The following is a 27,126-nucleotide window of genomic DNA, read 5'->3' on the forward strand; positions in this document are numbered from 1 at the left end:
CACTTTTGTGCACTGGAGTTAACCTGAGGTAGAGGTTCGATCAGCTTGGACTGAGGAGAGGCTATTGCAATGGCCAACAGGACTGTTTGCTCACTGAAGGCAGATTGGTGTCATCAGAGACAACACTGATTTTCCTGGGTTAACTTCCCCCTGAGACTTTAGTGTAAAGGGGAACATAGGAAGTTGCCATAGAAAAATGTCAGACCATTGGTCCATCCAGCTCAGTATTGTCTATTATGACTGGCAGTGGCTCTCTGGGGTCCTAGGCACAAACTTTCCCTTCACCTGCTACCTGAGTCTTTGAACTAGAGAGGCCTGAAATGGAACCTTCTGCATGCAAAACATGTGCTCTCCCAACTGGGCTATGGTCTCGCTCCTATGGTCATGTCATGAGAAACCAACTATCTGCAAGGGTTAACAGTAGGTAATGGATCACTATGGAGAAATGATCCCACTTATTTCATATATCTCTGTTCAGAGCAAACTTGTTTTTAATAAGCTAAGCAAACAGGATGTCCTCCTGAAGAGGTAAAACAATCATATCTACCCATGAAAGGCCTACCCAGTTGAATGTTAAGATGTCTTTTAAAAAATCAAGTTTTTAATAATGTATTGGTTTAATATGTTTTTTAATCAGTTTTATGTATTTAATTGTATTTTTGTATTCGATGTTGTTCCCTGCCTCAATCCAGAGAGAGAGGCGGGTAATAAATTATTATGATTATGATTATTATGAAGGTTTTATGTGCCATAACATCAACACCATTTGTTTCAGGTGGACCTACCCACTTCTGAATCTATTTTGGGACTAGTCTTCAGCATCTTTAAAGTTCTGGCTGGTTCTGACTGAAACTCAGAATGGATTCACACACAGAAATCAGAGCCACCAGCCTCAACTGTGTTCAGCCGTTGCTTGTGCTCCTTCTTTCCCTGGGAAAAGAACTCTGCAGCTGAGAGGTACCCATTTAGAGTGACTCTCTAGATGCCTTTGAAATTCCAACTTGGTGCATGGATTAGTTTATGAGCCATTGTGTTTTCATTTGGGGGCACCTTATATTTACAGCCTTTTTATACCAAGTCATTTCTAATTGCTGACTTGGTTTGCAAATGAACTACTTTTCTGAATAAATATAAAACTCCTGCTGTTTTTTCCCCCTTGGGCAATGGAAAATGTCCATTTTATTACTGAAGGCTTAAAAACAACAACCTAAAAAGCACATGCTGCTAAGGAAGCATCTTAGTCAAATATTATTAAAACACAAAGATCTCTGTGCTTAACTCAGAAGGGCAATACTGGGAGAGAGCACAACATTAGCATCATGTCCTCTCTGGCCTCATCTATTTCCTACTGGTCCTGTGCCCTGCAAATCTTTATCGAAGAATGAAATACAATCACATTCAGAGCGACATCACACAGATGACTTTGCAACTTACTCAGGGCTGAACCCTGTAACATTGGAAAATTGGATATTTGTGCCTGAAATTGGACATGTGTTAGAGATGTACGTTGGCCAGGATTACCAGATGATAACCTGAAGAAAGTGTCTCTCTCTTTTAGGCCATCCTCATTGTCGATGCAAAGGTGTGGTGACTAAGGAGGAGGGAGGCCAACCTAGAAGATGGAAGAGTTGAGTAGTTTGCCTCCATTCAAGACCAGTCCCTTTTGCAGCGGATTCTAGAAGTCTGCACTGATGGAGATTTATTTTTATTTATTTATTATTGCATTTATATCCCGCCTTTTTTCCTGCAAGGAATGCAAGGCGGCGTACATAATCTTCTTCCTCCTCTCCATTTTATCCTTACAACAACAACCCTGTGAGGTGGGTTGGGCTGAGAGTCTGTGACTGGCCCAAAATCATCCAGTGGGCTTCCATGGCCGAGTGAGGACTAGAACCCGGATCTACCGACTCCCAGTCTGACACTCTAGGCTCTACACCACACTGGTTCCAGATTGTAGATGTGTAGCTTCAAAGATGGGGTTTTTTTTTACCTATGAAGGTAAAATGTTCATATGTTCTGTGTCAAGCCTCCAGGACAGGAGTGCAGATCCTCTTTCAGCTTGAGGGCCGAATCCCATATCGGAGAACCTCGGGGGGGGAGGGACGGGACTGTATTACAGTAGTGGTTGGAGCCAAAGGCAAAAGAGGTGGAACAAAAATGACAAAATGCCTAAACACCAGCAAATTTTAGCTTAAAGCTCTTACTGCAAGTAACTAAGATTTAGGAGAGGTATCTCCACATTTTAGAATTTGCGGGGGGGACTGTACAAAAGCTGGAAAACCACCCAACCATCAGTGGTTGAGGGAAAGGGGCATGGCCTTTGGGGGAACCTGGAGGACAGGATTTGGCTCCCGGATTGGGCGGGGCTGATGGGAGTTGATGTCCAAAACGTCTAGAGAGGCTTCTGCTGTCTCTGAGTATAGTTAGTTGAGAACAAAGCAAGAAGGCAAACAAGCAGTGTGTCTGCCTAATATATTATTATTATTATTATTATTATTATTATTATTATTATTATTATTTACATTTCTATACCACCCCATAGCCGAAGCTCTCTGGGCAGTTTACAAAGTTTAAAACATTGAACATTAAAACTGATAAACAAAATTTAAAACCATAAAAAGCATAAAAACAGATTAGGGATTGCAACATTTAACAAAGGAAATCTTTGACACGATGGAAAACAAAAAAGACCTGGTGACTTCAATTCCAGCATCAGCAGTATCAAACTTCCAATGCAGTTCAAATGCTAACTGTTTCATCCAGTATGATCATGATGCCATAGAGACTTCTGCTTGGAGTACATTTCACAAGCGTCATAATGACAACACTGGCACAACCTTAACTGCAACATCACGCATGCTATGACTGTAATAAGAATCCATGTAATCGTTAGCATTTACAATATAATCAGGTGGCAAAATGGTAGCTTTCTTGCCCACAGTAGGTTTTCAGGTTTGCTATCTTTCCCTTGGTATTCACCCAGACAATGTCTGGAAGAAGCTGCATTTTAGACCACATTTAATTCTGCTTGCCCATCATTTTACGACCCAAGAGCTATTCTTGGCTTTGCCTGGTGTTATCTGCGTGTCTTAGCAGAGTGTACAGAGGAAATTACAAGCTGGGCACAAGCTAGTTTCTTGCAGCTAATTGCTTTCAAACTGGAATTGGAACTGGCAGAACAACTGGCTCTAGTTGTAAGACCTCCCCGATAGTGACAGAGTGCTGATCTAAAAAAAGCTGTCTACTGAGATACTGCCTAGAGAACCAGCATGGATCAGTGGGTAATGCCAGCTGTGGCTCTAGAGCAGGGCTGGGAAGCTTGTAGCCCCCCAGATGTATGGGTCTACAACTCCCACCAGCTCCCCTAGCCAGCATAGCAAACAGTGAGGGATCATGGGAGTTGCAAGCCAAAACGTTTAGATGGCCACAAATTGCCCACGCCTGTTCTAGAGACTTGGATGCTGGTTTGGCCATGGACTCATTGGAATCCTTTGGGCACAATATCACTGTTCCTCAGCCCTCAGTCAATTTAATTGTTTAGGAATGGATAAGATTGCAAGTGGACTTTAGCTAGTCACTTTAGCTAGTACTGCTTTTCTTATCCATGCCAAGAGGATATCACACACCGGATAGCCACAGATCAAATTTACGTCATTGTTAAACCTCGCCTTATATCTATTCAACTTGAGATAGTGGGGATGGGACCAGAGTAGCTACGCAGGTTACAATTGCATTTGCTGTCTCAAAAAAGTGTGGCTTAGAAAAGCAGGGTCTTCAGCTGAAATCAAAACAGTAGCAAAGTATTGAGCAAACCTCTTCTATGGGATAGTATGATCCTTCATCAGACAGATCTCTCTTGTTATCAAGAGCACAATGGCTTGAGGAAATCCCTGCCCTCAAAAATCCCCTGCATGAGTGTTTACTGGTCAGATAGTAGATATGGGACGTGAAAACCGCAATGCAACACACTGCTATTCAATTCATGAAACAGCTCCCACATGTAAATCTGTATGTGCACATTTGTGAACATTGGCTTGGGCATGGGTAGTCTATTCCCTAAACTGGAAAACCATTCAAAGAACTATATAATATCTTCAAAAAACTTTTGGACCTTCTTCTATACAAACTACACAGTCTATTTTTGTTCATTTGCACACAGGGAACCCAAAAAGGATTCCATTAAGGTAGATGGATGCCTATTGCTCCAAGAACAGGGGAAATGTTCACATCCAAATCCCCCCTAAATGTTGCTTATCACGCATTTATGACTGTGTCCATTTGTCAACAACACGGCATGGGAAGAGTGGTCATGTGTTCTACTTTATAGACAACAGCCCTCTATTTGACGGGCTGTGAGAAGACAATCCTTGTCTATTTGAAGGCACCTACTGATTGAAAGCCTGTCTAGTCTATTTCCAGTTTAAAGATAGAACAACCATAAGAAAGAAGAGCCTTGGGCTGTGTCTTGATGGTGCTGCATTGGCGCCATGGGCCCCCAAATCCTGCGTTTGCACACCTTCATGTTATCTCATGCGAAGGAGCGAACATGGGGTTTGTAACGAGAAGGGGAGGAGGGAACCACACTATTGGATGGGCGCTGCTGCACCTTCCAGGTTCCCCCCCTTTACCTTGGACAAAAAGTTTTTCCCCCCACGGGGAGGAGGTGGAGGAAGGGCCACCATCGCTGCTGCCACATGTGCCCCATTCCTCAGTTTCCCCCCCACATGAAAGTAGCGGGGGGGGGAAGGATCCCTTGGCTGCTGTTGGGAGTCTGCTTAAAGTTTGCAGAAGTTGATATGTGCGGGGCTGCTCTCCAGCACTAGTTGAAAGAGTAAAATGTTCTTTTAAGGGGGGGATAAGACGTATTGATAGAAGGGAGCAACACGATCCCCAAGGAGGTGCAAGGAGGGAAACCTTTCTGGGGAATATCAGCGGACAACACCCAAGACAGCAGCATTTTGAGATCACCTATAGTGTTGCAATGGTAAGTAAAGCTTACTTCACACCTCACTCTCCCTGTCCAGTGACTGTGACCAATCAGAGGCCGCCATTGCCCAGGACACGCCTCCAAAGCAAAGCTGAAGGATGGTGACAGACAGCAGATGCGTCGGGGTAAGTCTCTAACTTTTTAAAATCTGAGCTTTAGGGGGAAGCCCTGGGATGGCTCCACAATGGCTGCTGCATCATACACATGACCAAGCACCACTGCGGATCCATCCTCTGGCAAACCCCTCGTCAAAACAAGCCCTTGGAGTTGCCTACCAAGAGTTAGCACCTGGACAGCAGGAGTTTTGCATGTGCTTGTTTTATAAGGGGCTCTTAAAAACAGTATGGGTGTTGGTGCAATAAAGCCTTGTTTGGAAGCGCCCAAAAAATGTTGTTACTGTATTCAGAGGCTGTTATTTTCTGTGTCTGAGGGTGGATTCACACAACCATGTTTTTCACACAACCATGTTTTACACACATGATCCAAACAGCAGCCTGGCCTTTGCAAATTCCCATTAGGTTCTCACTGTGTGACAGATTTTTTTTTCTTAAACGTGCAAATAGCAGCTGTCAACAGGGAAAGAATCCATACATGACACGCTTAAGCAGAGAGAGTAAAAGAAAAGACAGACATGCATGAAAGACCAGCCTTCAGAAGCACGTCTGACCAATTTAGATTTTTTGCTTTAGAGCAGTGTGCAGAATAATCCCCCTTGCAGTAATATGAGGAAAGTCAACCTCACCTTGAAACTGCATTTATTACTTTGTTTTTAAAGTTTTACTTTAAGGCTTTTGGTTTTCAAATAACACATTCACTGTGTCTGGGTATGCACATACATTTTTATGACTTATGAATCGTGACATTTCATTTTCTTCATCAACATTAGCAGGTATTTATTTACAATAATGGTTTACAGCTTATCTAGCACCAGACAAATTTCATATTACAAAATGATTGCTGAGCAGAGTAAAGTGTGTGTTCATTTGCATTTAAATTCACTTTGAAAACAGTGAAATCCTGCCACCCTCTGGACAGCCGTGAAACCAAGAAATCTGGCTACTAGCCCCTAGATTGTACTAGAGAAGAAGGCTCTCCTGGGGACTATTAAGTACAAAGCTTTATTCAAAGAAGGGTTGGCAACTTTAAGCCACAATCATGGCTTGCCTAACCGCTCTCGCAGTGTTGAACCTTTAATATGTCACCGTTATCACTTTACTATTAACATTTTAATTTTCTACCAAAAAAGACACCAAAATATGAGCACGCTGTCTGTTAAAAATTCGTATACTGATTCATGAACACTTGCATGCAATTTCTGGTATTAGCAGTAAATCCAGGAAACTAGCAAAATGTGAAGCTTCCATTATGGTTGAATACATTTAGAAGACATGAATGGGAAAATTATTTCTCCCCCCACCCCCATCTTGAAGCTCACCATTTATATGGGATGTAGTCATTACTGTACATAAAGATCCATAATAACTAGAGTAGTCCAGGAAAAATCCAAATGGGGAAATGCTTCCCCACATTCATCAAGATGCTCCCAGCCAATTTAATGCAGCCAGGATGCGCATCACGATGTGGATGGGAACGCATATCACGATGTGCATTTCCATCACATCAGCTTTGCACACAGATCTTTTTGCTCTACTTGGGCAAACATCACTAAGGTGTTTTTTTTTCTTCATAGTTAAAAGCTCCACATTTCTGGAACTTCATTGTTTGGGGAAGGTTATAAGAAACTGTGCAGTACCTTGTCTTGGCTACAGAGCCTAACTCTTGTTGTGCTTGAATGAGATCAGCCAGCTGTTTCTGGAGTGCCATGTCCTTACCATGGGCCTGTCTTATGAAAGGATGTTCTAAAAGGTGAGTGACAGATGGCCGTTTTTCAAAGTCCTTAATTAGACACCTGCAAAATAGAGCAATCAGATTACTTATACATAGATGTATACATACATACAGTTACGCTACACGTGACTCTCATCCGTTGTTAAATGCTCAGTTGTTGGGTTCAGCAATTTTGATTTTGGCTACACTCTATATAATGGTACAAATATTTAGCTGCCTTATATTTATTTATTTTATTTATTTATTTATTACATTTCTATACCGCCCAATAGCCGGAGCTCTCTGGGCGGTTCACAAAAATTAAAACCATTCAAAGTATAAAACAACAGTATAAAACCATAATATAAAATACAATATAAAATACATATTATCCTATGGTTCTACAAATACATTGAATCATGGAGTATACATGGGAATAAATACATGGGAACAAATCAGAAATAACATTGTTTTATCAAAAATGAAAAATTAGCATATTACTATATATAAAAGTACAAAATCTGAACAAAATAATTTAAAGTGCAAGGTTACAGCATACTTACTTTCTCTATACTATAGTATAACCTATAATCATATTTTACATTAAATCCCCAAGTTGTTTACATGTGTTATTGAACTAGTTAAGTAAAACAACGCCAATCAAAACTTACCAGAATTATTTGATATTATATTTTAAAGGAATCATCCATATTGTGGTGCTTAGCTGTATGTACAGACAAAGGCCCCAATCCTACTAAAGTTACTTGTGATAAATAGAGGAATCCTACATATGTCTACTTAAAGTAAGCTCTACTGAGTTCAGTGGGACTTATTTCCAGATAAGTGTATCTAGAATTGCATTCTAACCCCACCGAAATACATGTAACTACTCAGTCACAACTAACTTAAGTCTCATGATTTTGATGGAAATTAATCAGAACTAACTTTAACTGGATTTCAAGTGGAGAATTCTTAATTAGTTTACCAATATAAAGAAATGGTAAGAAAATTAATAAAAACCCAGAAGAAAATATTAATAAGAGACTCTCCTAGAAATTAATAGAAGGGAGAATGCTTGAAATGTCTGAACACTCTAACTCAGGAGTGTTTTGCATGATCTATGTTTTTGATACAAAAACATCTTTTTCTTTTTTTTGTTTATTTAATTCTATTTATTTTTATATTCTAATTTTAAATAGTGCGGGGAGTGGGTGGGGGATAGAGGAAGAGAGGAAATAAATAGATAGAGGATAAATAGAGGATAAATGGGTGGGGGATAGAGGAAGAGAGGAAATGGGGGTTATGTGTCCAATCAAAATAATTAAATAGAATGTTTATAACAAAAACAATTCTGAGTCTCTACAACTGGAAAAACTCAGGGCTTTCAGGGTGAAAAGGCAGAATTTTGAGCAATATGGCTTCAAATTAAGCAAAAATAATGTGATCTAAATATAGAAATTTACTGCAGGGCCAGACATTTTTTAAAAAAACACAACACACTCCCTAATATGTCTCTTTGCATTAGTTTATTGAACTTGACTTGGTTCAGTTGCATTATTTGAGAAACAGGCATTTTAAAAGTTCTAATACATTATGAAAATTATTCTTGAACCCATACTATAGTTTCCAAGACTTTCATATTAGTTGCAGTCATTTGACCACACATTTTCAGACTGGTGTGTTTACTATTATATTTCAGCTTCACCAATGTCACGTGAAGTAGTTATTTTACATAAACATTTTAAAATTGCTTCAAATAAGCATTGGAAGCCAACCCCCTCAAACAGACAACCAAATTATTTTAAAAACTTAACAGGTGATCAGAATGAATGACAATGTATAGTCTCCTATAGTTACAAGTCATTTATCTTGCATATTTCACTAATGACAAAAGGGCAAAAATATACTCACTTCCCAAAGCTCAGCTTTTATTATTTTTAAAGAACATTAATGCATGATTCCTAGAGTAATCCACAAGTAACAGCTGCCTGTCAAAATAACTTTCATGTCTTTGGTTGCCTACAGCTTTCCTGAATATTCCAAGGAAACACAGCAGGGGAAATTTCCTCCTTTACAAATGAAGAGACTCTTGGTTCCTGTTTGGATTGGAGCTTTGTGATATAAAACCTTATGTCTCCCCTCCTACTGCAGAGGTTATAAATGCCACTCCCACCATCCCATGAAAAGAAATCCATCATTTGGCTTTATGGTTTCTAGTTTCTTTTGTTTTGTTACCCATCCTTTTTTAAGAAGTCAGTGTGGCCCAATATAAAATATGATGCTTGTCAATCTCTACGAGTTTATATCCTCTCCCTGAAGAAAAGGTGTTACAATCAGTAAATAGTGACCACCACAGTAAGAGAAAACTTTAAGCTGCTTTAAAATTGCAAGTGTGTAATGGCACTATTGGTTGCTTAAGACAAACCAGTAAAATTAAAGGTCAGTATGAAAAGTGAACCCATGACATCAAGCATGGCTCACCCCTGTAAGCCACTTGGAATACCAGAGTTTGTTCATCTTTAGAAACCTTGAAGGCGAAGAGTCTCTCTCATTCTCTCTGAGCTCCATCACACCAGCATTTTATTGCATTTTTGTCCTGTCTTACCGTTTTGCCCCACAATCCTCACATGACATCGTCCCTGTCCTGCAGATTCTTGCCTCTTCCCCTCCATTTTCCGTGTTTTTCTGGGGCGGGTGAAGTGCAGTATTTTTTCTATACGTGGGATAAAACCGCCCTTCTGTCCCCATATATTGCCATCCTCACAATATGTTACAGAATGTTCTTTCTTGTTGGGGGGGTGCATTGAAAGGTGGTCTTACTGATGAAAGAGGAGGGGGGGTTCTCCTCAAGTCTGTAGAACCGCTCAACCAGGAAGGGGGAGGGTGGGGAGGGCACATGAAGACCCCCCACAGAAGGGAGCATTATCTCACCTCTAAAGGCAGAAATGGCGCCCAGATGCTGACAACAAAACTGGGGGGGGGGGGAAGGCACCCACACCCATCATGATGTCCATCAACCACAAGAACCAAGGAACTTTAGGGGGAAGGAGAAGGGGATGAGGTGGGGTGGGCACAATAGCAAAAGAGTGAACAAGTAAAATGAGATTTTGCTGATACAATAGCAATACCAGGAAGGCATGTGAAAGAGACCAGTGCTTGCTTGCTTATTTATTTATTTATTGCATTTCTATACCACCCAATAGCCAAAGCTCTCTGGGCGTGCTTGACCCACTGATGAAACGGAGGTGGAAACCGAAGATCGTACCTGGGGGAAAAAAAAGGTGTGATGGACCCCCCTCTCTCTCTAGTCATGTGCAGGTGCATTTGTTCACCATCAGTGCTCAATGTCATACGTGCTATTTATTTATTTATTTATTTGTTACTTTTATACACCACCCCATAGCCAAAGCTCTCTGGGCGGATTACAATCTGCATGGAGCAATGCCATGGCCATGCCTGCATGAAGGAAGTGGTTATCAATAAATGGGACCATGCCACTTCCTGGCAACAATTCATGAAGGAAGTAAAAAGAAAAAAGAAAAAGTGACCCACCGTTTGCATGGATTACCACTAGTACCCACATAATCCCTTCAGATTGTATTGTACATCATCTATGTTGTTGGATCAGCCCACATAAGACTCTTTAGAGCATATTTGACTGGTCCTACATAATCAGTGTCAGCCATTATACATCTACTTCTACTTGTCCTATTAAAAAAGACTGGCAAGATCAGGATATTTTAGTTTAGAACAAAGAAAAAGATGACTAGGGATGCAATCCTATGCATGATTAGACAGAAAAAAGTTCTACAACTCCCAGCATGCCCCAGCCAGCCATTTCAATCTTTTAGAATGGAGAACAATACACTGCACAAAAAAAGGGAAACCAGCAAATGGGTTGGGGGAAGGGATGTGGCCATCTGGGAAACCCTATAGGGCCAGATTGGGGCCTCAAAATGGCCAGATTTAAGCCCCCAAGCCTGAGGCTCCACATCACTGTGCTAAACAGTGGTTTAAGAAGGTGGATTTAGAATTGCTGAACAAGGTGCCTCTCAGTCCAGGAAGTTATTTAGAACTGGAGCTCACACACAAATCATTTCACACACATATCCACTCCTGTTTCTCCCCCAGGCTTTCCTGATTTAAGCAGCCTAATTTAGGACAAAAATAAGGCCTTTTCTTGTCACTATTTTTAAACTACTGACAATTGGAAATCCATGCTGATCTACTGTAAATCACCTGAAGATCTATTTATTTATAAACATATTTATTATGTTTTTACACTGCCCGTCAACCAAAGCTCTCTGGGCAGTGCACAATGAAAAATAAATAAAAAGCAAGCATAAATTTAAAACATTAAAAGTTTAAAAGGCAATATAAAACCAGCTACATTAAAGACCAGGGAAAGCCTGTGTGAAAAGATATATCTTCAGGAAACATTTAAAAGACATTGTTTCTTCATGACAACATTCTGTTCATCTTGGAATGATGAGCAGGACCTCCTCTGACAATCGTAAATGTCGTCTGGGTGCATGTGGGGTGTTGCAACATTTTAATCCTTCCTTTCTCAGCTGCAATCCTCCTTCAGGATTGAATGCTGCATAGTAATTAAGCTGAGATAAAAACTTCCATTGATACCATTGGATGCTTAGGGCTCTGGGGAACAGATCAGAGGCCATTGTAATTCACTTTGGGGGCAGGGCCAGTGGCCATAAACCTGGGCTTGCAATGCCCCTGCTCTACAGAACAAACTTATTTCAACTTTGTACCAATATCTGCTGTGGCTTTCCCCAAAGAATCCTGGGAAATGTAGTTTACTGAGGCCACTATGAATTATCAGTCCATCTCCTAGAAGACTACAATTCTCACAATTCTTGACTGCGAAATGAATTAATGTCTATAGATATCTTAAGGTGTCTACTTACACTAAGGTTTTGATCTTTTCAAACATATCGTATCCTATGGCCCAAATGGTGGTTTTGTGAAGACCTCTTCTCTTGCTGAGGAGGCCTTTAGATCAGAAGACTCAGGAGGGGATCCACATTGAACTCTTTCAATACCCAAGGCAACGTTTTGTGAGCCGCTGTCATTCTCCCTTCTTAAAACTGATCTAGCACTCAATTTCTAGTTTCTTCAGGGAAGATTAATTTAATGTACCATTCTCAAATCAACCTAGCCAGCATCACATCATAAGTTGTTGAGGTTACAAAGCATGCTAGTTTATGAGATGAAGCTACACAATATGAGGCAGACAAACCACAGGTAGAAAGTACAATCATGAAAAAGTACCCTTTCGTTCAAAGATAAACTTTTTGTTTTGTTTTCTTACATCGTGAAGAAGCAGTGGATGAAACTGGATGGCATTGTCAGGATATATATTGTAAAGAATAATTAGACAAGTACATCGTTATATACTTAGAGTAGATCTTTTCTATAGTTAACACAGATTACTGTAAAACCAGTTCTAGCTAGTTGGGTGTATCCAATACTGCCTCCACTAGTTCTGAGGTGCCCAGAAGACCTACTACTAGCGCAACAGGAAGTAGTGCTTCTTAAAGCTACACCGGAAATTAGAGGAAACACTTGTTTCTGGAATGGGACAGGTCAGCGGAACAGCCTTCTGCAAGCTCCACTGACCTGGAAATGAATGTCTCTGCGCTTTTTGTCTGCCTGTTAGCTTCCCATTGTGCTAGCACAGAGGCAGCATTTTATACGGTTCTATATATTTTTACATATGCAAGTAACAATCGTGGAAAAAAGACAGCTCCCAACTTCCATTTGTCAAGTGACAACAGGGCACTAGACTATATGGAGAACACGGCTCCTCCCAAGGTTGACAATTTAAAGACCACAAATTATAGCCTGCACTCAGGCCTCAACACCTCAGTACACAATGTGTACGTATTGCCTTGTGGGTTTAGAAATCAGTTTTCTTTTTAAATACCCATATATGGGAAGGTGCCAACCGAGTCAGTTGCCAACTCAGTGTGCCAACTCAGTCCCCACAGGACTTACCACTAGTGCAACAGGAACGAGTGCTTTTGAAAGCAACACCGGAAATGGGCAGAAACACTTGTTTCTGGAATGCGAGAGGTCAGCAGAACAGCTTCCTGAGAGCTCCTCTGATCTGCTCCCATTCTGGAAACACGTGTTTCTACTCTTTCTGTTTGCTTCCACAAACAGAAAGAGCAGAAAATATGACATGCGTATTAAAGAGGAAAATATGCATATTAAAGAAGGAAATTATTTATGTACATATGAGCAATACAGTATTCATGTGATCGATGTGTATTTTTCTTAAGCAGCTGTTTAGTGTGTGTTACAACATGCTTATTGAAGGGGGAAATTGTTTGTACACATATGAGCAATTCATTATTCATGTGACTGATGCGTGTTTTTCTTAAGCAGCTGTTTAGAGTGCGTGTTGTTGTTGGTTTTAAATTGGGTACCACCTGAGAGTTAAACAACGGCAAGAAGTTGATTTGTCAGAGGGGCTGTCTATACACTCCTCATACCCCACAGCCACCAACTTGCAGCCACCACGGGCTTTTTGGACGAACCTGCGCTCTGGAAAAGTAGCCAACTTACCATGGCTCTTCCCTTTGCTGCGAGATCACCACATCCTTTCCACCAGCTGTTGGTGGTGATCTTGCTTTAGTTTCAAATTGGGGGCATTCCCAGGGGCAGATCAAGGCCTGGGATAGGACGAGGTAAAGGACGAAGGCAGAGCAGGGGGCGGGCTTGACAAGCTAAAACTGCAGCTTTTTCAGCCGGGAAAGTTCGCACTCCCTCCTGCCATGGAGATTAACATTCCCACCCCACAGCAAAGGCGCCATTGTCAAGACACGGCCAGGGAGATACGCAATCCCCTTCAATCTCCTGCCGAGGCCAGCCTTCCTTCCTATGAAATCTCATGAAGTAAATGCTTCAGGCAGTAGTTTCCAAAAGAGGCCACCATTTTCCTTCCTTCCCCAAAGCACTCTGTATTACTTAAGAAAATGAACCCCAGTCAAAAGCAAACTGGTAAGGTGTCGTTTTGAGTTCATGGTGCAGGTACAATCAAAAGACGCTGGTTTTTGGAAATAAAAGAGATGGACAAAACAGTGGGAAAACATAAGAGAGTTTCAAAACGAACACAACGATGGCTGGATTTGATAAAAGCATCTGTTCCCTTTGGTATATGATGGATGGAATCCCAAAACTCATTGGGAATACTGGCAGCTATTTAATAGTATTAAATCACATTTTTGTGCACCTGTTGGCTTGACTTTTTATTTTAATGTAATCCTATAGACACTTACCTGGGAGTAAGTGCTATCAAACATATGGGACTTACTTCTGCATATACATGCATAGGATTGTCCTGCACAGCTCATTGAAATCAGGAAAATAGTTGTGTAGGAATGTGGGTCTGCAGTTTAAAGACCCACTGTTCGCTTACCTCCTTCAATTAGCATTGCAACTGCTGTTGGGGCATCAAGACTCATGTCAATGCTCCACATCCATTGTGTGGAATTCAATTTTGGGATCCATATTTAATATAACTCAGTAGACTGCATTGATGACGAAAATTCAAGCTGTAAGATGCCTGCACTTCATTCTATAAATAATTATGAAGTGACATGATATGCTATACATTAACAAATAGTCACATTAACAAATAATCACATTGACTAATATTATGGTTACATTTTAGCCTGATGGTGTATGACCATAGATAATAAGAGTAAAATATACTGGAAAGGAAACAAATGCTGCACATGTTGGCCTTGATGAAAGTCAATCCATTACCTAATTTTAAATTCCAGTACCTTCCATCATGCTTTCTTAGCTGAAAATTAATCCTCAGAATTCATTAGTGTCACTACATTAAACAGAGGTTGCAGCCATTTGTTAGGTTACCGAAATCTAACATTCAGGTTCCTAAATACCAATTTCATTCTGTCACAATTACAGGCAAAGATGAAACATTTATTAGGCAGGAACAAGGAACACACAGGCCAGATTCACAGACAGTTTCTGAAAATCCATGGGCAGCTTGCATTTGGATGATAACATTGTGCGGATTGCTCTGCTTCGACAATGTAAACTGTCATTTTGCAGCCAGCAAATCAGAAGACTGAAAGGGGAAGCTATTCATCAACCATCTGATGTGAACAAATATTTACAAATGAATAAATGGATAGAAATAGATTTTACAACCGCAGCAGAGATGGTGGCATATCTTGTCAGAAGCAGCCCACCTCCACCAAAGAAAACATTCTGGTGGTCAGAACTGATAGTCCAATGTTTGCATTTATTTCCTAAAGTAGGAAAGGGAGAAACCTGTCAACTAAGGCAGGCTAGGAAACAATTTTCAAACTTTCCACTTTAGGGGAATTCTCCCCACATTGAATCATTTGCTGTAGGACCTGGATAAGGTTCTAAGGTATTTCTGTAGGCACATATGTAGAGGGTCAAACAAGAGGTTATGTTAATCATGTGATTGGCCTGTGTGTGTTTGTTTTTTCATGACAAAACAGAAGTTGTGAGAGGCCTGGTACAGATGGGCATGAGGTGAGGCTTTCATCCTTTTTCACCCATCATGGCCACTCTCAAACCAGTATTTGCCCCGGGGAGAAAGTTCCATTGGTGATAAGTTGGGTGAGAGAGACAGGCTTGGTACCATAATGGCCTGGAGGACAGACAAGCAACTCTTTTCAGAATTATGACAGACAGATATCCCGGTATTTACTTTCACACAAATTGCATCATTATGTATTGTTTGTTTAGCCATCACTGAAGCTATGTGACATGTTACATATATTCTGACTTTAAAATCAAACTGAATTCTCCTTTGAGCATTTTACGTGTGAAGGGGAATATGGCAATCAACGAGGCATTTCGGGGCATTTTTCTCCCCCCACCCATGTCTATGTATTAAGTGTGGATGTCTGCAGGAGGAAAAGCTACACATAGAGATCTAACCCTCATGCTATCACCTAAATGCATTCAGCACTTTCTATAGCTCTTCAGAGTTCTGGATGGCTCTGACTAAAACCCAGGATGGATTTGCCAAAATCAGAGCCACCAGCCCTCACTGGTGTTCATCCTGCAGGTTAAAGGAGCAGACAGGCCCCCAACACTGGCCCCGTCCTCAGTGACAAGGAGCCTGTCCCATCCCCAACCCTGACATCTATCTATTAGGTGTAGATGTCTGAGGGCAAAAGTCACGTACATACAGATCTACACCCATAGGCTTTCCTACTGCAGAAGTCAATGCCAAATGCACGGACCTAAGGAGTGGAACAGCTGTGTGCTGTCAGAGGTGGAGCCAGTAATCATATAGACCCCTTTACATGTATAACACATGAAGAGTGTTATAAAGGAAACTGAATGACCAAGTTGTATAGACTTCAAAATACTAAGGTTATGAGAACAATTGACTTGGGCTTCTTTTGTCACTCTCTTTTCTCTTATTAATTATTAATTTTCTCCCTGCATGTAACCATGAGTGTTAAAAAGTTGAAGACAATGATATACTAACTAAGGATTATTTGTAATATACTATGCTGGATTTTACTACCTGAGGCCATTATCCTCTGATGGTTCCTTGGCAGGGCTAAGTGAATCACACTATTGTTTATTTATTGTTTATTTTATTACCAAAACAATGATACCCTGCTCTTCAGCCTAAAGAGACATCAGACTAAAAGCTCCAACAGGCTTGGGCAAATAAAAAAGGGTGCCAAAAGATTTGGCATCAGGCAAGTTTTGTCAGGGAAGGAACTCTTGAGCCAGGGTGCAATGACTAAAAAAACCCCTATTCCTGGTCTCACTTCCAAAGGCAACAGGGTGTGGGGATAGCATGGACAAGGCCCTGTGATTATCTTAATAACTGGGAAGGTTGATGCATGAGAAGGTAAACTGGTCCAAAGCTGTTTTCAATCCCAAGCCATTTAGGGCTTTAAACATAAAGAAATTCGCTCAACAAACAGGCCAAGAGCCAGTGAAGCTCTGGTGAGATATGCTTCATTCTACTGGTCCCAGTTAATCACCTATTTAACTGCAGTATTTCGTACTAAGCAAAGGTTCTGAGCAGCCTACAATGCCAGCCCTACATATGAAGCATTATAGTAATCTAAACAAGATGAAATAGCAACACCAGTCTAATCTGTAGTGGGTAGATGCATTTCACCAAATCAGCTGCAACACAGATGTTAATTTTCCCCTCCATTAAACACTTCAGCAGGCCCACCAAAGATGCTCCAGACAAGGAAGCTGAGCTACTCTGTGCTCCCCTGAGGCAAATCCCAATACTGACAACTGACAGGAGGTGGACTGAATTATTTTCTCCTGGACATACAAACAATAGTAATGAATTTCCATCCCCAGCATCACTCAGCTCTTTTCCAAACCTTCAAATCTTATCTAGCCTTTAAATAGGAATTATTATAGAGACATTTTTAATTGGCAACGAAGACTCTAAGACTCTACTGTTGCTCACAGAAATGACAGAGCAGAACAGCTACATCCTTCTACGTCATAGCTTCATCAGAGACATTTAGTCCATTTCAGAGAGAGAGAGAAAGAGAGAGGGAGAGAGAGAGAGAGAGAGAGAATCTAAACATGCAGCAGTTTAATGTCTGCCATAGACAATATGGTGGTGTGCTTTCTTATTACTTAAGTCAGGTCTCTTTCACAAGTTTAATCCATGCAGGATGCAAAGTGGGAAAGAACTGAAAGCAAGCTCTGTGGAAAGCTGTCTCATCCCTTCGCATTTTCCCTCATAAACGTCTGCCTGAGATTGCTCATCCCTGCCTCTGTCATATGTAGCTCTGACTCAGCCAGCCAGTCACATGCCGAGACAGGTGGAAGGGAGCAAGCACACCATGAGTTCCGTTTGGAGTAATGATCCAGTGACGTGTGCAGCCTTCACATCTGCTCACCTGCTCCCATACCTGCCTGTGTCCAAATGGCTGTGCGACATAGCTGTTTTTGAAAACAAAATAAGAGAAAACAGGGGCAGCTTCACCTGCAGCCATTTCCCATTCCTTTCTTGTTTTCAGTCATAATTCCACTGGATGCATGGCATCATTATGTATCTAGGCAGCATTATCTATACTCCCGGCTCATCTCTGGCAACCCTTCAGTAAAGTCACCCTCCATGACCTGCAGTTCATGTATCCAAAACTAGCACGCCATGATTAAAAACTCTCTCTCTCTCTCTCTCTCTCTCTCTCTCTCTTTTTATTGCTCTTTCAGCAACACTCAGTTTCCACAGAGGAGGATTCAGTGTATCATACAGTATTCAATTATCATGTGCAAAATAGACATTCTAGTACACAGGACACATTTATATCTATATTGATCCATTTTTCAAAACCAGATCTCATAAATTTTGAAAGCTCCCTAATGGAAAGAGAAACACTCAACTCCTTGAAAGCCACAAAACTGAGCTGTAATAAATTCTCCTGCAGCAAAATTCTTGGAGCAATTTTTAATTAATTAATTTGTTTGTTTATTTATTTATTTATGCAGTAGTTTTAAGTTACTGAAGACATTTCAAATGATAAAAGAGCCAGTGTGGTGTAGTGGCTAAGGTGTTGGACTGGGAGTCGGGAGATCTGGGTTCTAGTCCCCACTCAGCCATGGAAACCCACTGGGTGACCTTGGGCCAGTCACATACTCTCAGCCCAACCTACTTCACAGGGTTGTTGTTGTGAGGATACGATAGAGAGGAGGAGGATTATGTACACCGCCTTGGGTTCCTTGGAGGAAAAAAGGTGGGATACAAAAGTAATAAATAACAATAATAAAAGAGCTCAGGTTCAGTTCCGAGGAAAACATAGCGCTGACAAGTGAACAAATTCTTAGGCAGTTCATATAATGATCTACATCAGGGATGGGAAATTTGAGGGGCTCAAGGGGAAGCAGTTTGAACCCCCAGAACCCCCCAGGGGCCATACTCACCCACAACACACTGCTGAATTTCAGCAGCAGCAACAGCAGAACAATCAGCCATTTGCTGCCGAATGTAGGCAGCAAACCACAACAGCAGGCTAAAAAATAGTTGCTTCCAAAATTCAGTGGCAAACCACTGAGTGCTTTATTGCTGTTGCTGCTGCTACCTCTGCCAAGGCCAGGAAGGGCGGGCATATGTAGCCCATGGGCTGTGTGTTACCCATCCCTGTTCTACAAAAGACTGTGTGTAGCTTGACTTTTCCTTTTTTAAGGCCTTAGAATAGTTTTCACTTATTTGTCTTTTCTGGACATGTTCTCACATTACCTTAATCATCCCTTACCTGCATCTATTGATGCTTATGCCCTGTGTGCATCCGAAGACTCATTCACTCACTGTGTGTTGCATGGGACACTGATAGCCAAGTCAAAATATACCTTATGAAAAATAAGTCTCAATTATTTAAACGGGACTTACTTGAGCAGTGTTTGCACAATCAGTGCCCATGAACGTCACCAGACAGGTGGATTTCCACATTTCCCTACCGTCGCTATGGCCTCCAGCTGCTGTCCCACAATAGCAACAGTCTCTTTACACAAGGAGAGAAAGAGGAAATAAACAAAGTCCACATGGCCCATTCAGGGGCTGTTTATATTGTCCCGCTTTTCCTGCACACATCAGGAAATGGCGGCACATTCCATTTTTTAAAAAAAGATGGATTAAAAGGGGTCTATTTTGCGACGGAAATACAAACGGAAGGAGCAGGAGCCACATGGGAAGCGGACAACGTCGTCTAAAGAACACACACACATTTGTAAGTGGGCAGTAGCAAGCGTGCGATAAAATGCTAGTCTGGTGATGCTCTGTGTGTGATAAGCATTTATTTTAAGTAGCTCAATTTTTTTAAAGCCTAGTATTAGAGACTATTAAGATGCCTTTTTAATAATGTGCTGCTTTTAATAATGTATTAGTTTTAAATGTTTTAATTAGTTATATGTATTTTATGGTGTTTGCATTTGTATTGTATCCCGCCTCGATCCAGACGGAGAGGCCGGTTAAAAATATATTATTATTATTATTATTATTATTATTATTATTATTATTATTATTATTGCAATTCTATTCATTTCTACTCAACGTAAGTCCTACTGTGTGTGGTGGGGCTCTTCCCCAGATATTGTTTTTAGGACTGCAGCCTTAATCAGGCATCTCTTTGTCTGAGGCGGGGAAGTAACCAAGTGAGCCACCTGGCACTGTGTGCACTGACCTCAGGCCTTTTCAGCCAACGTAGGAAATTAGTGTACAACATTGGCCCCTGTGATTGGCAGAAAGTATGAGGCCTATGGACTGGTCAGATGAAATGTTGACAGCAAGAAATTCAACACCAAACCAATGCTAAAAAAATTAATTGACTGTGCAGTTTACACTGCATAGGCTAATAATAATTGCCAGAACTCATGTAATGTCACTATGCTAATATATGAGCTTCTAAAGCCTATAATTCTACATTTTAAACTTACTTTTACCTGACAGTGCAATCCCAAGATTGCCTAGCTGGAAGTAAATACTCCAAAATAAGTGTGTACGGAATTGTAACTTGGGTGCCTTGATTCCTTGCCTTTTCCCAGCTTATGAGAGACTAATTAATTCAAGAAGCCATGATAGCTAATCACTGGTTAAATAAATTTAAAATAAGTGTCTGTCCCTGGAGATATCAGTTAATTAAAATTGCTATTTGGTGAGGTAATGTAAATAAAGGTTATTGTATCCTTCTGTTCCCCTAACACATTAACCCCTTGACACCTCCAGAAAACATGCTGAAGCAAAAAATATTAGTGGTGTTAGAAATGGTTTGGGTTCTTTTTCTAAACAATTTCTATCACATGTATCTGTTAACTGTGGGGCGGGGGGACGACCAGAATTACATCTCAAGATGGCAGGTATTTGCTTTAATTTCATAGGTGGCAATATCAGCTTTGTACAGTCCACTGTGTGCATAGTACCCATTTGTGGAGAGAATTCCCATAGGGCATAAGCAGCGCAGGCCTTAGGGGTGAGTGAACTGGGCTATCATCTGGGGCACTGAGCTGAGGGGGGCACCAAGCTGACCTCAGTGAGTGTGTTTCTTTAATGTACTGTCTGCAGTGAGCTGGGGAGGCAAAAAACACGTCTCTGTAACCTTTCTTCTACAGGTTGTTTGGGTACTAACTACAAAAATGATCTCCCTGCAATTAGATTTAAAGTATGTTTCTTTTTCAATTTCCACTTGGATGTCATTTGTGCTAGGCAAAAATAAATGGAAAACAGCTTTACTTTGTGGCAATGTTACTGAGCACATAGCACTTCTAATACTGTAAACACTATAAGCACCAAATCATCGTCATCATCACTCACTGGCATCACATCAAAAAATTATACAGAAAACCTTCAGAAACTGGGCCTACCAAAATACATCCACACCAACATCCAGAAAGCAGTCATAATTAAAACATGCTCAATTGTCAAGAAATTCCTGAATCTGTAAAAGACAGCATGACTTGGCAAAGCCCGATATGTCTGTCTAGAAAAACCGCCACAAGTGAGAAATAATAATAATAATAATAATAATAATAATAATAATAATAATAATAATATAAAGCTGTAAACAGTAAGAGGCCAGCTGAATAACATTTTTATTTATAACTTTTCTTTATTATTTTTAAAGATAAGTATAATGGATATTTATTTATTTATTTATTTATTTAATTACATTTATATACCGCCCCACAGCCGAAGCTCTCTGGGCGGTTTACAACATTTAAAAATAGTACACATTAAAAGTATACAATTTAAAAACACACACACACACACACACACACACACATAAAAACAGTATAAAAACAACAGTATCCATTTAAAAACAACAATTGTGGGGTCCATTAAAAACAAACTTAACGTTGTTAAATGCTGTTAAAATGCTGTTAAAAATGCCTGGGAGAAGAGAAAAGTCTTGACCTGGCGCCGAAAAGATAACAATGTTGGCGCCAGGCGAGCCTCATCGGGGAGATCATTCCACAGTCGGGGGGCCACCACTGAAAAGGCCCTCTCCCTTGTTGCCATCCTCCGAGCTTCCCTTGGAGTAGGCACTCGGAGGAGGACCTTAGATGTTGAGCGCAGTGTACGGGTAGGTTCATGTCGGGAGAGGCGTTCCATCAGGTATTGTGGTCCCAAGCCATGTAGGGCTTTATAGGTTAAGACCAGCACCTTGAATTGGGCTCGGAAACATATAGGCAGCCAATGCAAGCGGGCCAGAATCGGTGTTACATGCTCAAACCTCCCTGTTCCAGCTATCAATCTGGCCGCCGCATTTTGCACAAGCTGCAGCTTCCGGACCGTCTTCAAAGGCAGCCCCATGTAGAGGGCATTGCAGTAATCTAATTTGGAAGTTACAAGAGTATGGACAACTGAAGCTAGGTTATCCCTGTCCAGATAGGGGCGTAGCTGGGCCACCAACCGAAGTTGGTAGAAAGCACTCCGTGCCACCGAGGCCACCTGAGCCTCAAGTGACAAAGATGGTTCTAGGAGAACCCCCAAGCTACGAACCTGCTCCTTCAGGGGGAGTGCAACCCCATCCAGAACCGGTTGAACACCCCCCATCCGATCAGAGGAACCACCCACCAGCAGCATCTCAGTCTTGTCTGGATTGAGCTTCAGTTTATTAGCCCTCATCCAGTCCATTGTTGCAGCCAAGCACCGGTTCAGCACATCCACAGCCACACCTGATGAGGATGAAAAGGAGCAGTAGAGCTGCGTGTCGTCAGCGTACTGATGACAGCGCACTCCAAAACTCCGGATGACCGCACCCAACGGTTTCATGTACATGTTAAACAGCATGGGGGACAAGACCGATCCCTGCGGAACTCCATACTGAAGAGTCCACGGGGCCGAGCAATGTCCCCCAAGCACCACCTTCTGGAGCCGTCCTGCTAAGTAGGAGCGGAACCACTGCAATGCAGTGCCCCCCACTCCCAACTCAGCCAGACGTTCCAGAAGGATTCCAAAATAAAGAATGTTTATCAAAAGATAAGAAGTGCTACAAATCAAAGAATATTATAAGTAAAACCGGTGATAGTCCTGCTGTGTTGCATAGTGCCCTGCCACTGCTCAGAATGTGGCTTTTCGAACTTTGGCTTGTGCAAAGTGTAGCACAGTGGCTTCTCAGGGTTTTGAACAATTTTGTTCTTGAGAGACGTCACACTTGCACCAGGTCCCATAAATCCTCTGGGTGGCCCTGCAAAACTGACTACTGGCAGGGGGTGGGGCACCAAACACACTCCTCACCCAGGGTACTATTTACCCTACGGCCACCCTGGGCAGAGACTTCCCTCCTCTCATAGCACATATGGGCACAAGGTTACAGGGTATGAGAAATATGTGTACACCTCCTATATATATATTCCTGTCAAGCCCCCAGCCCCCTTCTGCTCAATCAAGAAATGCAAGTTTGACCAAACTGGAGAAGATATTGGAAGTGCTTTTAGGCTTCCTACAGATAGCATTTTGGATGTTGGAAACTCAGATGATTTAAAATTGATCATAGGAATATATACGGGCTAACCTCAACCTATTGCTCATTCTGGAATATCCTGTTCCCAAGTAAGGTTGTCAAGAGCTTCTGCAACTGCCCCATGTAGTAAGCCTTGAACTGCAGGTGGCAACCTTCTCAGTGAAGTTACCTTCAAACTCTGGACTGACTCTGCACACCCATTGGATCCTTCTGGGCAAGCAGGGGTATAAAAGGCTTCCTGTTCCAGCTGAGCCTTGCTTGAGAGACGTGGTCTTCCTGAACTCTGGTGTGTTCTAGTATCCTTGGTTATTCTTTTGTTCCTTGACTCTGACACCTGGTTTGCACTTCAGTCCTGACTACTGGCTTGACCCATGGCTTCTGATTTTCCTCAAACTGGTGGCCGTGGCTGCTGGGGACAACATTTTTGTAGTGTGAATGGACATGAATGGGCATACCAGCCAGTGCCGGCTCCACATTTTGGAGGGCAAGATACTCTCAATGGGCCTCCTCCATCAATGAGGCTACTTTCTCGGCACTATTGTCACCAGCTGCTACTGCTCCCCATCCACTTTCTCATCATTGCTATCACTTGCTTGCTTAATAGACAGCAAGGCAGTAGACACTGGCATCTACTGCTCCTCTTCACCACCACCTCTCTTGTCTAGGTCAGAGTGAGAGGAAGGTGAACAAATAAGTTCCAGTGTTGAAGAGGAGCGGCAACTCCAAGAGTCTCTTATCAGTGGGACTGCATTAGGATGTAGGCCTCAGCGGGCATCCAGCAATATTTATTTATTTATTTATTGCATTTTTATACCGCTCAATAGCCGAAGCTCTCTGGGTGGTTCACAATAGCTACCCTTCATGCCAGTACTGACCCGGATACAGATTTTACATAACCAGAGAGTATTCATACAACAGGGAAATGCTTTTAGAATTCAGAGAAAAGTTCACACAATGAATCAATGACTACACGTTTATTGAACTTATAAACTGAACTTCTGGAAAGGGCCCCGTTCATATTCTGAACAGGATGTTCTCAAATATGTCACTGCTTTCAAGCCACTCAAAATTTAGTTTGGAGTATAGGTGCAAAAAGAAAAGCATACGTGTATATCAAAACACACTATACGGATGCTTAGTAATAGTAGTAGTAGTAGTAGTAGTAGTTTTGTGTTCATCTAAATTCATATCAAAGATGGTATATTTTGAATAGTTGCACCCACTGTTTTTCAATACGCACGTGAAAAGGACCAATCAGGACAGCTTTGTCTAAGTATGAAATATCTTTTGGATGGTAACAAATTAGGATACACCCACTCAGTCTGCTCCTCCACAATGACACGATCAGGGAAAGTACAATTCCTTTAGTTGAGCCTTTTATCAGTTCACACTGATAAAAGTGAACAACCTTTTTTAAAAAAGCTTCTAAGAGCTTGTGACTAATTGAATGACTCAGTTCTGCAAGGCTTGAGAGAGGTTCTCGTTTACATTGTATTTTCCCTTGTCCTTGTTTTGTCGTGTGCGTGCATGCGTGCGCGTTGTGTGTTTAGCCTTGTTATCGTTCCAGAGTGTTTTAACTCTGGTCTCTCACAAACAGGCTGACACTATCTTGTCTTTGTAACAACAGCCTCCCTTTACTTTTTTACCTCAATGTGTAGTGCTCCCCTCTGGTAGCCCGAGAGAATGCACCATTGACTATAGCTATATATTATGTTATAAGGCAGATTAGAAATATAATACACAGGTACATAGATACCTGTGTATGATGTTTTCTTAGAGAACGCAAGACTACGAGATAGAATTCAAGGTGTAGCTTAACCAAAGGAACCCTTTTCATTTAGGGTGACCATATGAAAAGGACAGGGCTCCTGTATCTTTAACAGTTGCATAGAAAAGGGAATTTCAGCAGGTGTCATTTGTATATATGGAGAACCTGGAGAAATTCCTTCTTCATCACCACAGTTAAAGCTGCAGGAGCTATACTAGAGTGACCAGATTTAAAAGAGGGCAGGGCATCTGCAGCTTTAAATGTTGTGATGAAGAGGAAATTTCACCAGGTTCTCCATATATACAAATGCTGAAATTCCCTTTTCAATACAACTGTTAAAGATACAGGAGCCCTGTCCTCCTTTTCATACGGTCACCCTATTTAAAGAATTGAATGAAATGGGTGAAAACTTGCTCTGGTCTGACATCACCTTAATCAATAATTACTTAGTCTGGATTAAAAGAAATATGCTGTTCCCCAACATTGTTTAAACCTTTCTATTGCATTAATCCTTCAAAAAAGCACTTCTTGTTCAAGATAACACAATAAAAAAGCTATGGAACTGTATACTGTATTCCTATCTGGAATGAGGAGATAAACTTTCCCCCCACAGGAAGGTGGGTTAAAAAAAAGAAAAGAAAAGGCTTCATTGGAATCATACATGCTTACATGAGAGGAAAAAGAAAAGTCTCAACTACACTCTACGTGATAAAGACAGCAAATAGTTCATTATTTAATTTATTATTAGTGTATTTTTACTACCAGGGCAGGGAGAGAGGTGCTTGTGGGACTTTCTACCTCACACGCCTAAACACCTTGGACACTATGCACCTTGATCCATGGGGTGTAACAATATGAAACAACTGCTGGATTTGGCCTAGATGGGATTGATTTCTGGAAGGAGCCAGGAAGTAGTTGAAGGTGGTGTGAGGAGAGAGAAGCCACAGCTTGAGAGGGCTCTGCACAGAGTTTGTTTATAAAGCAGAGTCTGTTTGGTTCTGTGGGGTGCAATCCACCAACTCCGAAACATGTGGGAAGACATGATGCACTACCTCAGGCAGCAAAATGTCTTGGGTCAGCCCTGATATTGTTTGAAAGTAGACGTTTCACTGTGGTTGCAGGCTTTTGTTCCCCTCTGACAGGCCTTCTGAGCCTTTAACAGCTGTGTGGGGAAAAAGTAAACTCAGCAGCTGCAGAGGGCTTTTTTCCTCATCACTGCATCGCCATACTCCTAGAAGGTAGCTTTCTTCTAGTCATGCAGAATTCTAGGGCTAGGCAGCTGGGGCCTCCAGGGAATTCCTGTCTGGCCCCTAGCCTAGGTCCTGAGTCAAAACCTTGCCACCCCATTAGCCACGCCAGGCATTTTTCCCTCTTTCCCCAGTAGGCCTATGCTTACTAGTTAAAATCAACTGCTGACCAGGGCTATATTCCAATCTGCTTTTTTGTAACTTTCTGCCCGATGAAGAGATCTGGAGATCTCAAAATCTTGCACATTTTTTCTGATCCTTTGGTTGGCCTAATAAAAGTATTATACTAATATGGTATTTGGAATTTTGCTTTCCACAATACAGCTACCTTTCTTTGATTTGTTTACACATAGATAGTATCAATGAACGTTTCATTGATTTAAAAAGAAAACGTCTTTCTGTCCAAGGGAAAGAAATTTGTCATCTGGTGCATAGCACTTGCTCTGAAAGATTGGTAATGGGGGAAAATCATTGTTTCATTAGAGCTGAATTCAGAAATACACTTGTCTGGAGATTCATGCTCCCTTCTATGTAACTACACAGGTCTGGACCACAACTTGAACCAGATAAGCTTGTTATGCAAATGATATTTGACACCAGGAAGGAGGTAGATAATGGAATTATTGAGAAGTCAACTACTCATCACAAGGGTGACAGAAACATCAAGCAAGGTCCTAACATATGGATAAAAGGCAGAATGGACTTGTTACAATCATTGCTTTTAATTTATCAAAGTGAAGCTGTCACAAGTCAGGCACTGACAAATGCATAACTAATGCATATAAATGAGGCAATTATCACTAATGGCCG

The 27,126-nt window shown here is 41.4% G+C and overlaps 1 protein-coding gene across 1 annotated transcript in view; it reads right to left on the bottom strand.

Moving 5' to 3' along the window:
• The window catches only part of MYO3B (myosin IIIB), a 264,396-nt gene that overhangs the window by 185,683 nt on the left and 51,587 nt on the right, over nt 1-27,126 (bottom strand). Inside the window, exon 8 of the mRNA XM_063116401.1 lies at nt 6,741-6,896. Within this exon, the coding sequence (XP_062972471.1) occupies nt 6,741-6,896 (156 nt within the window). The remainder of the gene's footprint in view (nt 1-6,740; nt 6,897-27,126) is intronic.

Source organism: Elgaria multicarinata, chromosome 2 (assembly GCF_023053635.1).
Source record: "Elgaria multicarinata webbii isolate HBS135686 ecotype San Diego chromosome 2, rElgMul1.1.pri, whole genome shotgun sequence".
Taxonomy (NCBI): Eukaryota; Metazoa; Chordata; class Lepidosauria; order Squamata; family Anguidae; genus Elgaria; species Elgaria multicarinata.